This window comes from Phasianus colchicus, chromosome 6, assembly GCF_987193195.1.
Source record: "Phasianus colchicus chromosome 6, bPhaCol1.hap1.1, whole genome shotgun sequence".
Taxonomy (NCBI): Eukaryota; Metazoa; Chordata; class Aves; order Galliformes; family Phasianidae; genus Phasianus; species Phasianus colchicus.
The window spans coordinates 40,106,482-40,122,402 of NC_143441.1; the positions used below are offsets into that span (position 1 = coordinate 40,106,482).

Here is a 15,921-nt window from a genome sequence, read left to right on the forward strand (position 1 = left end):
TTGGCTAGGACAGATACTAACAGACTTAGGTCCAATGGAATCACATTAAATCACAGTATTTCAGAGATATCCATTCACCCCCCGAGGAGCTAAGATAAGAATTTAGAAAGACAAATTTTGGATCTAAACGAGTCACTGACGTTTGCTAGCTTTTTTTTTTTTTTTTTTTTTTTTTTGTTAAAGTTCTCTCTACATTTCACTAGGTTTTCTCCCTTACTCAGTGAAATTTTCTAATTTGACAGTTAGATCCATAAGCCGTCACGACCATCTTAATGCTATCAACAGTCTAACTGCAGTATCAAAGTTCAGTTCATTGAACCATCAAATAATATTCTCATTGGGGCACTCTCCCTTGATGAGCACAAGTAAGACCTAGTTACGTTAATCATCATCTATATATTGAGAAGCAAATGTAACGCACTGAACATTCAGCCTGTCAAAATGTATCAATTATTCAGTCAGAAAGGTCTGACTGCATGAATCATTTCACGTTCAGTGTGCAGCAGGTTTGGAAAAAGGGTTTGATGGAAATAACTGAATAGGATTCTAAGAAATTATTATTCTTAACTACAGCTTGAGGTACAAGGGGGAAAGCGTACGTAAGAATAAGTCAAGCTTTGTACTGCTTACGAAGCACTCCTTTTTCTGTCTTCCCCGCACTTTAGATAATTCTACTACAGGTTTCTCTCAGGAAATAAATTTCTTAGCTGGATGTCACCTGGGGACATCCAAATGAACAACCTATGATTTTTGTAGCCTTTTTTCCTTCTAATTCTCTCTTCCACTTTAACATTTCACTGCAAGGCCATTATAGGATTCATCCTGATTTCACTATAAATTCTATAAAGTATTGTACCACACTGAATGGCATTATATAAACAAAAATAAGATAGCAGCATTGCTTGAAGATTTGTTTATGACCTGCAAGTCCTCTTTTGCAGGGCAGTCTTCTGGGGGTAAACAGAAGCTTTGGGCAAAGAGGAGACTGGAAGATGATTTGATTTCTTCTGCTTTCTCCTGTTTTGTGGGAGATTCTTGTCTTCCTTCCCTTCCCGACCCCTAATGCTGGGAGGATTGATGCTGTCTAGAAGGGGATAATTACAGGAGAGATTTTGCATGACAGAGTTTGCTGCTAGGCTATTAAAGAGGTCTCTTCCTTACCCAGTGTGTATGCAGAGGAATGTATTAAACAGAAGTCCTTTAAGGTACATTAAGTCTGACAGTCTTCATCCCTCCATTGTGAGTTCAGTTGCTGTTGGCACACACGACTGTTGCGAGACAATGATTTGAGATGCAGCTTGCTCTCAATTTGACGCCAGCTCAATCCTGACATTCCGCAGCATCTAGTGATTTCGCAGTGAGATATTTGAAGGAAGTTTTTTTTTCCCTCACTTTTTCAAATGAACTTAATATAGCGTACTGTGAGAGTTTATGATCCCAGTGAGAGATACAGCATATGCAGACCAGCATAGCACAAAAAGCATAGGAATAGGTTTCCCAGTACCTTCAGGTTCCCCAACTCTGTGCCAAAGGGACTATTTACTAATCTACAGCCCTCACATTTTTCATTCTTTCCTACTCTTTTGATAACAGAAGGGAGAGACAAACACTCTGCTGTTCATGCAAGCCCTTTCACAAAATGCCTCCCATAGGCTGCTTTCCAGCAAACCTGCTATTTCATTTAAAGCAGTCAGTCCTGAAGGATCAACTTAGGCAATTAGACAAGGGATTTGGGCTCTGAGGGATAATTGGATGACTTGCATGCAATAAACTTTCACGCTCTTTTCACTTTTTTCTTTTGTTCTCTTTGTTCATCCCTTTGTTTCTCATCATTAATTTTTTTAATCAAGTTTGCAACACTCTTGCAGATACAGCAAGATAATAACGTGGCCAAGCAGCAAGAATCTAAACACCTACACTGTGGAGCCTGCTGTTTCATGCCTCTTTAAATCGTTCCAGTGTGATTCCAAAGGGAAGAACAGCTGAATTTAGATGATGGGATGTAGTCAAAGCTTCACTTGTGTATCTGCAGCACTCCTGAAGTTGCAGGGCAGGAACAAACAGAGCTCAGATATCTCAGGTGAATCCTGTGTAAGGAAAGCTTACACAGGAAAAGTGCTACAGCACAATTCTATTGGTTGCATTCTGGTGAACGCTGTGGGAATTAGATCACAGCCAAGAAGCTTACTAAGACTAAAGACTGCTGAAATATAATTGCCTTCCCCTACCCCCCCGAGAACTATGTTCTGCTCCACTCCTAATTCTTTTTCTCCACTCCTCATTCTTCACTCCTCATCACCTCCGTGTTCCAGACTAAGAGCTCTTTTTGCCTTGGACACACCACCTCATTTTCACTCCGTATTCCTCAGCCTGATGCTTCTAACTTCCATTTTCTCCTATTTTGACACGTTCCTTTCACATCAACCATTTCCCTAATGTCATCGCTCCTAATATCTTATTTATTCACTATATAAAATTGCCATCCTCACGTGAATTGAAAATTGCTCACTGATTTTAAACTTCTCTTAGCTACTTTTATTTCCCGTATGCCAGCACAATTTGTCAGCCTGTGTACACAGCAAAGTTCTAAATTACATGCAAGATTCAACTTCTTCCTCTAATATAGCAATATACATCTCCTTTATAGTAAATGTCAGTGAGATATTTATGATCACTATAATATCAACTGTAAAAATAATAGCAACAAAAAATAAAAAACAAATCGTCAACTTCCTTATGTAGGGATTGTGCAATCAACTGCTGAATATGTGGAAGTCTTCTTCAGTGCCCCTCTGTGTGGAATACAAATACGAGAGTCATAGTTACTGACACTTAGTTCAACTTTAGAAAGCAGAGTTTTAGCTCTTAATGTCCACGCTGAGTCTCATATGAGCCAGCAGACACATCCTGTACACCCCCATTGATGAGAAGTTCCTCCACCCTTCTCATATGTTCAAAACGGAGCATTACATTTGCCTTCAAACAGAGGAGGAAATGAAGGTGGCAAAGATAAGAATCTTCTGTGCTATGATGATGCCTAAGCACACTAAGGAAGGTTTCAGCAGCAGTAGGTCTGCCATGCTTTGTGACTGAATAGCACACAGCAAAAGCAGTATTTTCTTTCTCCTTAGGATCTCAGTGGACACGCTCAGATAGGTACTGGGAATTTCAGACACTTTTATGTCTTTCTGTCCTAGACCCTAATAAATTCAAGAGAACACGGAGGTGATAAGATAGAAATTTAGGTTAGATGCCAAGCACTTGTCTTCTCAACCAAGATCTATAAAAGAAAAAGAGTAGTCTATCTGTCTACATAAAGCTGACGGACAAATCTCATTTCAAAGTGAGTTAAGGTGCACCACGCAACTGATAGAATATAGCACAGTAGGAACAAACTCAGTGTCAGAAGGGAGTCAGACCCAGTGACTAACAAGGTCTTTTCTATAATTCAGTAGAAAATGGCTTCTGGAAGAACACCACCAGGCACTTCTCACAAGCATACAGGTGTTAACCTCGGTGCCCTGGCCCTGTTCCAGCTCAGGTAATTACCTTTAAAACTTACATTCTCCTTCCAGACTCTCCTGGCTTGTCTCCACTCCCTGGCCCTGATTTATACGCAATTAAACAGCAGCAGTGTTTTACTGTGCAGGTGGCAGCTTGTCAGTGAAGGGATCAGGGAGGGGATGAGCCACAGCGCAAAATGGTCTCTATATTGACTACAAGTCTCCACTAAAGGTTATGAAGTTCTTTAAACCCCTGCAAGTGCACCATATAGATGAAAGACAATACTGCACAGATCATCTTCTCCCTCATCTACATACATAAAGAGGGTGATTATTATTTTTTTTTTTTTTTGGAGAGTGAGAGGATGGTTGGCTCCCTTTGTCATAGCATGCTCAGCAGGCAGCTTCCATTCCTATCCCGCAGTGCTCCTGATCTCCACAGGAGCCTTCCTTTGCTTATTCCCCTCCATCACCTCCGGTGCAGTCCTTCTGCTCCGTAGGAGGCTGCCTGTCTCCTGGGCTCGGTTCCTGCAATGCCACAGCACTCACCAGCTGCACTCTGCATCTCACAAGTAAACAGTTTTCAGGATTGTATGGAAACCTTTGTTTCACAATCCCTTGCCAAAACACAAGCATTTCTCTGGGACCCATGATCTATTTTTGACCAGAAAACTGTACAGGTGAGCTGCTGAACCTCAGTGTGGAAAAAAAAAGAAATACTGAAAGTACTTTTGTAGGAAAACAGAGGCTGTCACAGCACCTCCAGGTCCAGCATGGCAGCAGCCCTGCCCAAGGAGGGGAGCAATACAAATATCCTCTGCAGAATGACACTGAAAAGCAAGAGCTAAGCACACATGCAGGCCAACAGAATGCACAGTTTTTGAGAAGTATTTTCAGAGGTGTTGGTTTTGGTGGACTTGAATATTGTACCCACAATATAAAAGCGGAAATAAAGGACAAAAGGCAGCCTCCTATGGGAAATGTAAGAGTTATGACTTGTCCTCAAGGGTTTCATTCACACTAAGAATAGTGTAGTGGAGAAAAAGGCAATAGTTGTATTCAAAATAAGAAAAAAGACACATGCCTTAGCGTAACTCTGAAATATGGGAATATAATTGGCAATTAAAGAATAAGAACTCCAGTGATCATTCAGAAAAGTTCAATTAGTATTAGTTTTCTTAAGGTAATCCTTACTGTCTCTCAAATTTTTCTTGGTGCTTCAAAATTTTCAATCGGTTGTTTCAATATTCCTGATCTTACAGAAAGTGATTTATATATTTTCTTTCACATATGCTCTCCAGACATCTCAGAGTTGCAATAGGATGAGAGGCTACAGACACAAACTAGAGCATGGGAAATTCTGATATTAGAATGCTTTTTTTAGATAAGATGAAGCTGGTCAAACACTGGGGCAGGCATTACAGAGCTGGTGAAATCACCACTGTCAGAGATACACAGGATATGACTCCAGAGTAACCTGACCAAACCTGTTTTGAGCCAAAGTTTGGACCAGGTGTGCTCTGGAAGTCACCTCCTCTGGAGTGAAGTAATTTTTAGAAAACATTTTTTTATACATACACGAATATTCTTAAATTTGTACATTAAAAATCTGTCAAAGAAACACCGCCGTGTGTGTTAACCTCAGTGCCCTGGCCCTGTTCCAACTGTGTGTGCATCTGCACAAGTATATGTGCTCTACTGAATATGGATTGGCACTCACTGATAACATACTGCATAGATGATGGAGGTATCAACTTGAGAAGGAATACTAAAAAAAGGTAAGCTTGAGGCCCAATAAAGTAGGATTATTCCTAACACTGAATGCTGTCTCAGTTTTACCTATTCCCTTGTTAAATTCCAATGTCTTAAGCTGTAGCAAATTTTACCTACACCAAAAACAGTGGAGCCCCTATCTACATCAAAAATAGTGGAACTAATGAAAACTTATAAAATTCAGTCTATATGAACTTTAGAAGAGAAACGACAATGTAACTCTGACCATCTATGCAAGACCTAAAGGTCATTTTTTTGAAATTCTAATCAGACCAGGCTGAGGCAGACCATGAAGAACACGAGAAGAAAAGATGTCCTGGCTCCTAGCTACAAGGGGAGCCCTGTTTGGAGGCTGAGCGCATCCACCAAGTAGGACAAGCTTCTCACCAGTGGGAGATGAGTGAAGAAAACTGAGGACTGTGAACTTTTTCCAAGTACCAACAGGAATGGTGCAGAGTATACTCCACAGCAGTGAATTTGTTTCAACCCGCTACATAATAATTTCTTGTTTTAACACAGTTTCTGATAAGGGTTTCCTAGATACTGCCCTACAGGGAGACCTTCCAAGAAGAAGCAGGATATGCAGTTGAAATAGTAATAGAAATGCATTCTGGGACTAAATAAATAAATAAATAAATAAATTCTAGAGTATGGCAATGTAGACAAAACTTAGAGAAACAGCCCTACTGAAGTAAAAAGAATAATTTCTTTTAACTGTACTTCCTTTCACAAAATGCTTTGTATAAATTCCCAGGATTGCTTTTCTTCATGATCCCTCAAACATTTAGGTATAATACATTACTTCCAGTGCTGTTTAAATTCCAAGTTTGCTTTAGATTAACTATAAAGGTCTAACTCAGTGACTCCAAAATCTTACTGGCTATAGAAACTCTTCACATTTATCTCTATCATCTATGAAATATTTTGGCCTCACTTGTCACATTAGATATAATGAATAGCTGACATGCAGATCAGGACAAATTTGTAATCAGTAGAACCTAGCACAGCCCTGGATGCAGTACTGGGTTGCAGATGTCATGGGTACAGAGACATTCCTGTATCATCTCTAGCCTTTACCTTAGAAGCCTTTTGAAAGTATTCTAAAATATAAGTTGACCATACTGATACAAGGACAACTAAGTAAATGAAACCACACCTGCTCTCAATTTTTGGTATGTCTGTCTGAAAATTTATGTTTTATCGCATAGAAAGACTGAAAGAAGCATTAGTAAAAGCAAATGCATGGAGAATTGCTTCCACAGAAAAGAAGACCCTGTCTTAAGTACAGTTTAAAAAAAAAAGATGGATCAATTAGCAATCTGTGAATGTTAGAAACATCTTAACAATGTCTCAAAGATGAAAGAGCCTATCACAGAATGAGGAAAGGGGGAAAAATTAAATTACGTCTGTAGTCATAATGAATCGAAGCCCAGAAGGTGGTCTCCGAATCAGCAGGTTTTGATGAAATATTAAGGAAAGTGATTATTGATGAAAAATGAATAAGCTCTTTTTGATTTTAGCAACCTTTAAATCACACTTTGCTAATTAAAATAGCTTCAACGCATCCCTCCATTCCTTGATGGGCATTTAGCAATCCTTAGAAACATGTTGGTTAATTTGAAAACATTTTAGCAAATATGCGCAAAGTTTATCTTAAGCAAGCAGACACAGTACAGTTTAACGTGTTGTGAAAAATAACGCATAGAATAACCTTCCCTTTTTCTTTTTTTCTTCTTTACACTGTATCTGTTAATGGCAGGTAGCTTCTGCTTGTTCCCTCTGCAGCACAAAATACCCTATGATATATATCGCAACTATTAACACGCCATAAAATATGTTTCAGAAAACAAAGGCCAATGTTACTACTTTCTGTCTCCTTTGTTTGCCAGGTCAGAGAGTGTTTAGTGCCCAGGAAGCCAGGTTCTGCGGTACTGTGGTCTTCTGCAAATAAATTCCCTTTCCAAAGATAACTGGAAATTAGAAGTGAGACATCGCTTTTCATATCCCTCCAAGTGGTATGGATTCTAATGGCTTTTTAAAATGTTTGTAGTAGTAATACTGCCTTCTCTTTTCATCCTAGTTTGTACTTTGCATCCTTTTAAAGGGAAACCTGGGACTGAAGGAAGAAAGGCTGTAATCAAGGCTGAATTGCTGCACACAGAAGACATGCCATTATAGAATGTGAAGGAACTCAGGCATGCCACGCATTTTTGTCACAAAACTATACACATGAATTGAAATGAAACAAAATCTGCACTTTTGCTTTCATAAATTAAATCTTATATGTTATATCACCATCTAAACTCAGGGCAGATGAAACTCCCTATCCCTTACAGATATGTGATCTATTTACTATAATAGCATTTCGTATTTCCATCACATAAGAAAGATTTCTATGAATGCATCAGACTGAAAAGCTTTTAAATGTCATGAGTATTTTACGAAATGAAAAAAAAATGTCTATGGCAAGTAAATAAATCTGATGGTAGAGCAACATTTTTCAGAAATACATAATCATATAAAATAAGTCATGCAAGAAACTTTCAACTTTTCATATCATAGTATCTGAGCCTTACAGAACAAAACTTCAAACACCTTATAAACCACATGCTACAAAGTGTAATACTTGAGTAAAAAATATTGTTTGCTGAGTGAGGAGTTGAAAAGCATTAGTTTTCAGCTTTCCACCTAATAACACAATGAAATGAGATCTTCAAGCAGTTTCTCAGTTTCCAGGATTGTCTCTGTGATACGTTATGTAAACATTCAATGAGTTTATAAGATATCAGAAGGCATGAATACATATGCACTTGCTAACCTACACGTAGTGATGTTATTCTCTTTCCTGACATTTACTACAGAGGATTCCTTCCCACAACTGGATTCCACCACTTCCTCCACTGACAAACTACTTCGACCATACTCAGGATGCTTATTTAGTCACATAAACAAATGAGACTGGCTATAAAGATAAACAATTGGGCTAAATATAGTTTGTCTCATCTGTGAAATAGATGCCATTCTTAAAAAAGTAACCACAAAAACCTCCACTAATCTGTATATCTAGTCTGATTAGAAGAACTTGCATAAAAATTAACTCATACTTTACTTCTAAACCATCAATTGACGTTAATTTAAAGAGCTAACTTCAATTTTTATATTTTGTGGAGGCTTTGGATTCTGTGAATGCACTATATGCTCCCCATAGTCAGTCTGTAGAGTCCAGTAATGAGACAACTGAAAATACAAAGCTTTTTAAGTGATTGGAAAGCAGAAGTCTGAGTCTTTCACCGAAGTGGAACAGATGGGTTAACTGGAGGTACATAAAAGACAGAAGCTCCATAATTTTGTACTCCTTCTAAAAAGTGCCACATTCAACAGCAGCAACAAATTTAATTGATTAAATTATAATGCTCAAGTGCTGCATAACATCAGTTTGCAATACAAATTATGGTTAACAGGACTAACAAAGAACAGATTTAAAAGTTTAGACAGGATCAAAGCACTTAATTTAAGGAACTGGTGAGCTTTTGCTTTTTCAGTGTTGCATCCACAGATATTCCCCCAAATTTCTTTATTCTGAACAACTCCACATTTCATTAATGGTATTAGTGGGAAACAAAGCTGTGCACGTTAGCCTTGTTTTAGGATTACAGTTTCAAGCCACAATTAAAGGCTTGAGACACTGACTTTTCTAGGTTTTACAACACACTTTATTTTAGACAGAGATATAACATTTTTTCTTCTTTTTAATTAAATGCTGTCTCCTCCCATTTGAAGGCTGTTCTCTTTTTTGTACAAGCAACAAAATATCTAATTGAAAATCAGAAAACCAAACAGATACCACCAGAGGAAAGAATGCTGGCTGGCTGCCTCTCAGAATAAGGGCAGTGAGGACTGTCAGCCTTTGGTGGGCCCCACTGCACCTCTTTGTTTTGTAACCTGGAGTGGAAAGTTCATTTCCCTCTTATCTTTCTGTGCATTTTCCCAGTGCAGCCATTTGTAGAGGTACCAACGTCTGCTGCTTTTGTAAAAACAAACAAACAGTTCTAATGCTTTAGATTACACGGCAAGTCAACTTGAGGAGAGAGGAAGCAAAAACACCAGAGTTTAAGTGAGGTTGTGGTAAATGGAAAAAAACATGTTTCTCACAACAGTATCAGTGTTGGGTATCTATTTAAAAAAAAAAAAAAAAAAAAGAAAGAAAGAATACAGGACATTCAGAGTCCTGAACCTGAATAGAGTTCGCCCTAAGTCTGCCTCTTACTCCACCGAAATGGTAACTCAAACAAGGGAGTGAAGTTGCATACTTTCACAACAGGGAGTCTTCAGAAATAAATCCTCATGAATTTATATTAAAACTTGTCTTATATTCTATCAAGATGGAAGAACAAAAGAAAACAACCACCTAAGATAATAAAATGCGAATGCTAATATTGTCTATTGGGTTCTAAATGCATGGGTGTATGACAGATGCAGCTAATTTTTAGGAAGTTCTGGGGGTAAGGATTACTAGCTGATAGCATGAAGGGTAGAGGAACAAAATACCAACGTGTTAGTGCTGAAGTGAAATTAAACCCCATGAAAAGTCTCACAGAGGCTCTAACTAATCCTTCTCCAGGTTATCAGGGAGGAAGAAAATACCACACTGACTTCCAAGTATCATTTTCTATTTTACATATGAGAGAACTGCAAATAGTTTGTTAACCCACTGCTCTCCAAAGGATTGTCTTGGAAAGTCTGTTTGATGATCCCTCAATGGCACACGCACCATTTTCTAGGCTGAAAAAGTCTTTCCAGAAGCCTGATTCTCACAGGAATGAAGCTTTGTTATGCTGCAGAAGGGTGACACTCTCTGGAAGATAAGGATTTAAACCCTATTGCTGTTAATTTCTGAAGTTGTTTCGGGAGCTTGCATAACAAACAGGGGCTTAGGAAAACACACATCAATGAACAGAAGTAAACACAAGTAGGACAGAAGAGCTTCCCCATTATCTCGGTCAACCTACGCTGCATGTCTTTTGAACAGCTCTGAAGGTTTTAAGTGTCCTTGCTTAGCCAGTTTACAGCTTTTGCAGTGCTCCTCTAGCCAACTTCAAAACTGTCTAAAAATCTCTTTATTTCAGAAAAAAGAAACAGCCTAACACTTACGGGATGCATCATTCTGAGTAATAACGCATATCTTCATCTATTGTGGGACTGGCAACAAGCTCAGATTTCTATGCATAAGTGATTCCACAGACTTTAGGCACTCTCCTATGACTGACACTGCTAATAAAGAAGTTTAATATAGCTGTACAAGTGCCTGCTTTTTTTAACAAATATTTATCCAGGCATTGCAATATTGTACTTCATAGTTTTCACAACCCGTTTTTGCTGTTGCTAAAATCACTGTATATACACTAGAAAAATGAGGTCTGCTTATTACACTTCTTACATATTATGTTATATTAGAATGCTTCTTTCCAGCATCCAGGGTTCATTACTTTTGTGCCAATTTAAGCAAAACCATAACACCAAGTAAATAAAAGTTAACAAGTAAATAAAATCTTCTCCTCTTCTTTTTGGGCAAGTAGTAAGCAAAGTGTGCAGCCTGACCTTAACAATAGCATTTTTGCCTCTTAGCACTGAACAGATGACAGTTAAAGCAACTGGGGTGATTTTCAGTTCCCTTATATTCCTTTGACGTAACTTGATTCCACTTCTGATACAAAAGAAACCAGTTCATAAAGGTCTCTCATTCTAAAATGAACATTTATTTTTTCTTTTTAATGGTAAAATGCATGCAAAAAGCTTATGATTATGGTATTTATGTTTCCATTAAAATGTCCTCAGCAAGCCGTGGGAGTCTAGCCTACTATTTTCAAGCTATTTAGATTTATGGCATCACAGTGCCTTTTTATTTCAATTATATTTCAGGACAATGCACTCTTGGTGGGAAATTACACAGTGACAACCAGTAAATGTCCATTAGGAGTTGTCTATCTACATACTGCTCAACTATGGATGTCAGGTGATCACTATAAAACCCCATTGTATAGCATCATTGTCATCTACATGAAAAACATTATTGATCAGTAGCACAGCTTCTCTTCTGTATGATGCAAAACATACTTAGAAACATTTCTCAAATAAACTAAAAGCTTTATTGACAAGAACACAATTCTCAAGATACTTCTTCCCAGTACTGTAAAATATACATAGATTATACATTCCACCTAGATTTTGCTCCATTAACTGTAATATAAAAAGTTGGAAAGTGAAAAAAAATGCTTAGCAGCTTGTCTCTGTAAGTTATTGATACGTAGGATGGAGCTAATGTAGCCAGGGCAGCTGATGGATATGCAGCTACACTGATGACTAATCACCCCCATAATATTTTATTTATTTATTGCTAGGATTTCATTTCCACTGAGTGGTAAACTGCTCTGCTGTTAGGAAAAGACTGCTTTAATTCTTTAGGAACAAGACCGGGAAAACACTTTCTTAGCTACTGCAAAGAGTTGCTATGACTATGTAACTGGGATTATGTAAATGTGTTTCAAGATTCACAGGAACTACACTTACATATGGATTTCATAAAAAGCTCAAAATAAAGAACTTTCCATACTTAATTATGTATTCAACAGATAATGACTATCACTGGGGAAAAAAAAAAAAAAAAAAAAAAAACCACGACAAAAACACATTAAAGAAAAGAAAGCCACCAAAATCCATCCATGATTTCTTTAATTCTAATGCAACATAAGTCTGCACTGAAACAATTCTAAAACAGTTCCAATTCCTAAAAGCAACTTCCAGAATTTACCATTTACAGGCTTTTTTATTTATAGTCATAGGTAGTAAGATAGGTGAAGCAATGTTACTTCCACACATACACTGATCTGCAAGTCTGTATTGAGTGAATGGCATTATACAGTCCTTTTTCATTTAGGGAAATGAATGGACTAAATGATTAGTGAATAACCATTTTCTTCATCTTTTTATTGTCTTGTACTACCTGTCAATTACTGTGTTTGGGATATGGCCAAATATTAAATACATTCAAGAAAGAGATAAAAGGAACAAGCATGCTTTTAATCCAGCTTTCAAATCACATTATAAAATGACTTGGGGATCTCTGCCTGATCAGTTGGTGGTACCATCACTGGGTGAAACACTACAGTAGTTGTCCTCATAGTAGCGCATCAAACTTGCAAAAAAATCCATTGTCATCCATTGTTCTTATACAGCACCTCACATACTTGTCCTCCACATTACTATCATCCATATGCCGCGACACGGTTAAATTTGCATCAGTATGTGGCATGTGCTGATGAAAATAAGAGAAATTTAAGGAATATTAAAGAAAAACAAACCCTGACAAGGCCTCACATAGATGCAGTAATTCTCTTGCAAGTTAAAGAAAAATCTGTTATCTGTTCAACAGGGTATGCAAACTATTATGAGACATTTTGTTCTAGGTCTCTCTGTAAGTGACTTTTAAATAACCTTTTGGACATATTTAAATGTCAAATTTTGTTTGGCACTTAGCACCAAACTGTAATAGAAATAACATTTCCCATATAAACAATGCTGCTTTTAATATGTACGTGCTAAAGATTTGAGCCAGCCTGGCCGTTACCAGCTCAGTGAGCAGCAACGTGCTGCCAGAGATTCCTCTTCCCATCCACAAAGGCTTGAAGGGACTGTTTAGGTAACTTCTGAAACACAGAGGAAAAGAAGGAGTGGAAGGGCAAAGGGGTAAAACAGAGGGAAAAGAACACTTACTGCAGATGAATGCTAACACAGACAGTATTTTAAAGATGCAGAGCTGTAACCAATGATTTTCCCTCAAATTTCTTGAGGAAATTTCTTCCTGCACAGACAGGAGCTCCCTTGAAAAGAATCTCATGAAGAGGCACTTGCATGACTGCTATGGCAAGGGACATCATGAGATGTCATGGGAAGGTTTCACTGCTGGAAAGCGACAGTAAGGAACATGTGGCAAAAGAGCCTCTGGGGTGAAAAGCCAGGCATCCTACAGACAAGGTAACATCTTAACTAAAAAGCGTATCACACACAGCCAGAAGTATTTCTGAAGATAATATTCAGATCTTTAATACTTCTAAGATGAAGTTATGAAAGACAGAACAGCCTTGGGAAGATTGCTCAGCCATGAGCTCACGCCTCAGTCCCCCAGACATACTTCAGAGGACACTGGTAGTGGTAGTAAATAATCTTTTTCCACGTGAACAATTTCTTTCCAGGTGATTATTGTCAAGCATCTCATACTGTCCCTTTATCACTAAACAACTAAGAGGTTGCCTTTCTTGCTCTCCTCTCAACTTGCATCTCCTGCCTCTCTCCAGCCAGGCCAGGCCTTCAGTCCCAGTTTGACAGAGCTGTGTGCGATGGGGCCCTCAGTGCTGCTGGGCTCTGGCAGGGCAGCCTGAATGCACAGAATTGTCATGCTGCTCTTCTATCCCACCCTTATCATTAACATCAGGTTCCCTCAGCACACCGTTATCTTCGGTTTTACTCACTCTCTCCTGGCTCTTTTATCAGCAATCACACAGAGTTAGCTGGGTCACACAGGTCTTATATTTCACCGTACCAGGTTTGCATCAAAGAACTTTTTTTTTTATTGGTGTGACATTGATGCCATTCAACTCAGGCATGAAACACTGCCTTTGGTCTAACAAAAACAGCAGCAAGAGGCACCACGTGGCAGCCATATCCAACCAAGCTATCTTGATTTCCAAAATAACAGAAGTCCTGAAATGTCAGGCACTGGAGCATAGTAGTGCCTATCAATGTAAGGCTATGGAATGCAAGATTTCAAGAGCACAGATGAAGCCGTCTGCTTTTGAAATTATTTTGCTTTCTTCACTGAAATAAAATACTCATCCACAATATATAAACTAGATTTGTTTAACACAAGAAGTAGACACAGTGCAATACAGAATAATGTATGAGTGAAAAAATAAAAAAGCAGTTGTGATACTGAATGTTAATAGAAAGGTATGAAACTGAAAGGTCCTTAACTGTCAAGTTAGTCAATGTATTTTTTTTGCAATATCATGTAAAGGAACTTTTAAAAAATAGATCTAGGATCACTCAGTCTTCATTTAAAACCTTTTAGACAATCAGTTTAACTCTCCGTGATGGCTGCTTTCCTTATAGATCTCAGTAAACACAGTAAACAAAGATATTGTTCTGCTCATTTAAGTGAAAGTTCATTATTTTCTTCCGGGAAGAACTGGGAAGAAAACAAAATGACAAGTGGTTTTACTGTGAGCAAAACTAATGCTCTCTGAATGAGTTAGCACCTCCCATAGTAGGATTTCAATGTTCATTTTTATATGACTGAAAAAATGCAGAACTTCAACATCATAGACGACAGCCAAGGAAACAGACGTATTTTCATTGTTGAAGTACAAAAAAAGCTGTGAATGTTGCCTTTGATTATTTCTACTTTACATTAGTTTGCATGCCTGTTTTAGCTTTTCAAAATTCCACCAACAGAAACCAGAAATTTTCCTGATTTCAGGATAAGGCCAAGAGTGACAAAGTTTAGATAATGTAACCCCAGGAAAAGCATAAGTCATAAGTTACAACCCTAAAACAGAATATAATTCCTGAAAAGAGCTTGGAGTTTGGTCTATATTTTATCAAGAAGTTCCACCTGTTAGACTGAAGTTCAGAACCACAGAACTATGCAGATAACCATTAACCTATTTTTGCTTAAATAGTAAGGGCTTTACAGAAATATTATAACTGCTTTCAATAGGTAGAAAACGTTGCATTCCACAGCCATATTAGTTAAAGTTCTGATAAATAAGCCTGGTGATATCACAAATCTGAATTTTAAATGAATTATCCCAAATGTCTTGAACTCAAAACCATTTGAAGAATGAGAAAAAAAAAAATCTGAGTTTACACAAAAAAAACTTCACATTCCACTCTGTTACCATTTGATTTATGGGAGCTCAATACTTTTCTACATAAAGGCTTTTAAAAAGCCATTAATAAAAAATGGAGTTCTGATTTCCCAATTGATGCGCTGTAATCTCCCATGACACAAGCATTACAAGGGGGGGATGTGGTAAAAGCATAGTGGTTGCTGTCTAGTGCCTACCTGTCTACAGGTGAAGACTTAGAATTCCATGGTTTCTTCACTTGGGCGTACAAGGCTTCAACTGTCTGTCCTTCCCTCGGGCTCTGCGGTCTGCTGGTCAGAGTTATTGTGCCACTATTTGAAGATGAGTCATAGGAAGAGATTCCAGCATACATTGGGTCTGCATCGCAGCCAAAAGTCCGGTTAAAATCCTGTATCTCAGCATAGTCACGTTCACGAGCTTGTCTCTCTCGAAATTCCCGAGTTTTTGCTTGAATTCTGAAAAATTAAAAGAAGGCTGAAACTAATTTCTCCCCCCTTCATTTGAAAGCAGTAGCTAAGAGACACTTTGGACAGCCCATCTTAGTGATGACTATTGATGTGTTTCCAGTTTCAGTTTGTCAGGGAGTCTCACTTGTACACTGGATACTGAAGTCTAGATCTTAAAAAAAATGCCACAAAAAACAGTGAGCTTTAAAGAAGGCGGCTAAGGCTGATTATCTATTTTATTCTTTTATTAAAAAGTAAAAAAAAAAAATTAGCCAT

The 15,921-nt window shown here is 38.0% G+C and overlaps 1 protein-coding gene across 16 annotated transcripts in view; it reads right to left on the minus strand.

Annotated features, from left to right (window-relative positions):
- Positions 1–15,921, minus strand: part of PARD3 (par-3 family cell polarity regulator) — a 429,965-nt gene that overhangs the window by 85,032 nt on the left and 329,012 nt on the right. For 14 of the 16 annotated variants that reach the window (XM_090143087.1, XM_031616028.2, XM_031616026.2 and 11 more), the window contains one exon: positions 15,397–15,654. In XM_090143087.1, the coding sequence (XP_089999213.1) occupies positions 15,397–15,654 (258 nt within the window). Of the gene's footprint in view, positions 1–11,960; positions 12,589–12,900; positions 12,980–15,396; positions 15,655–15,921 lie in introns of those variants that run through there. The other 2 variants (XM_090143090.1, XM_031616031.2) reach the window with 2 other exon arrangements.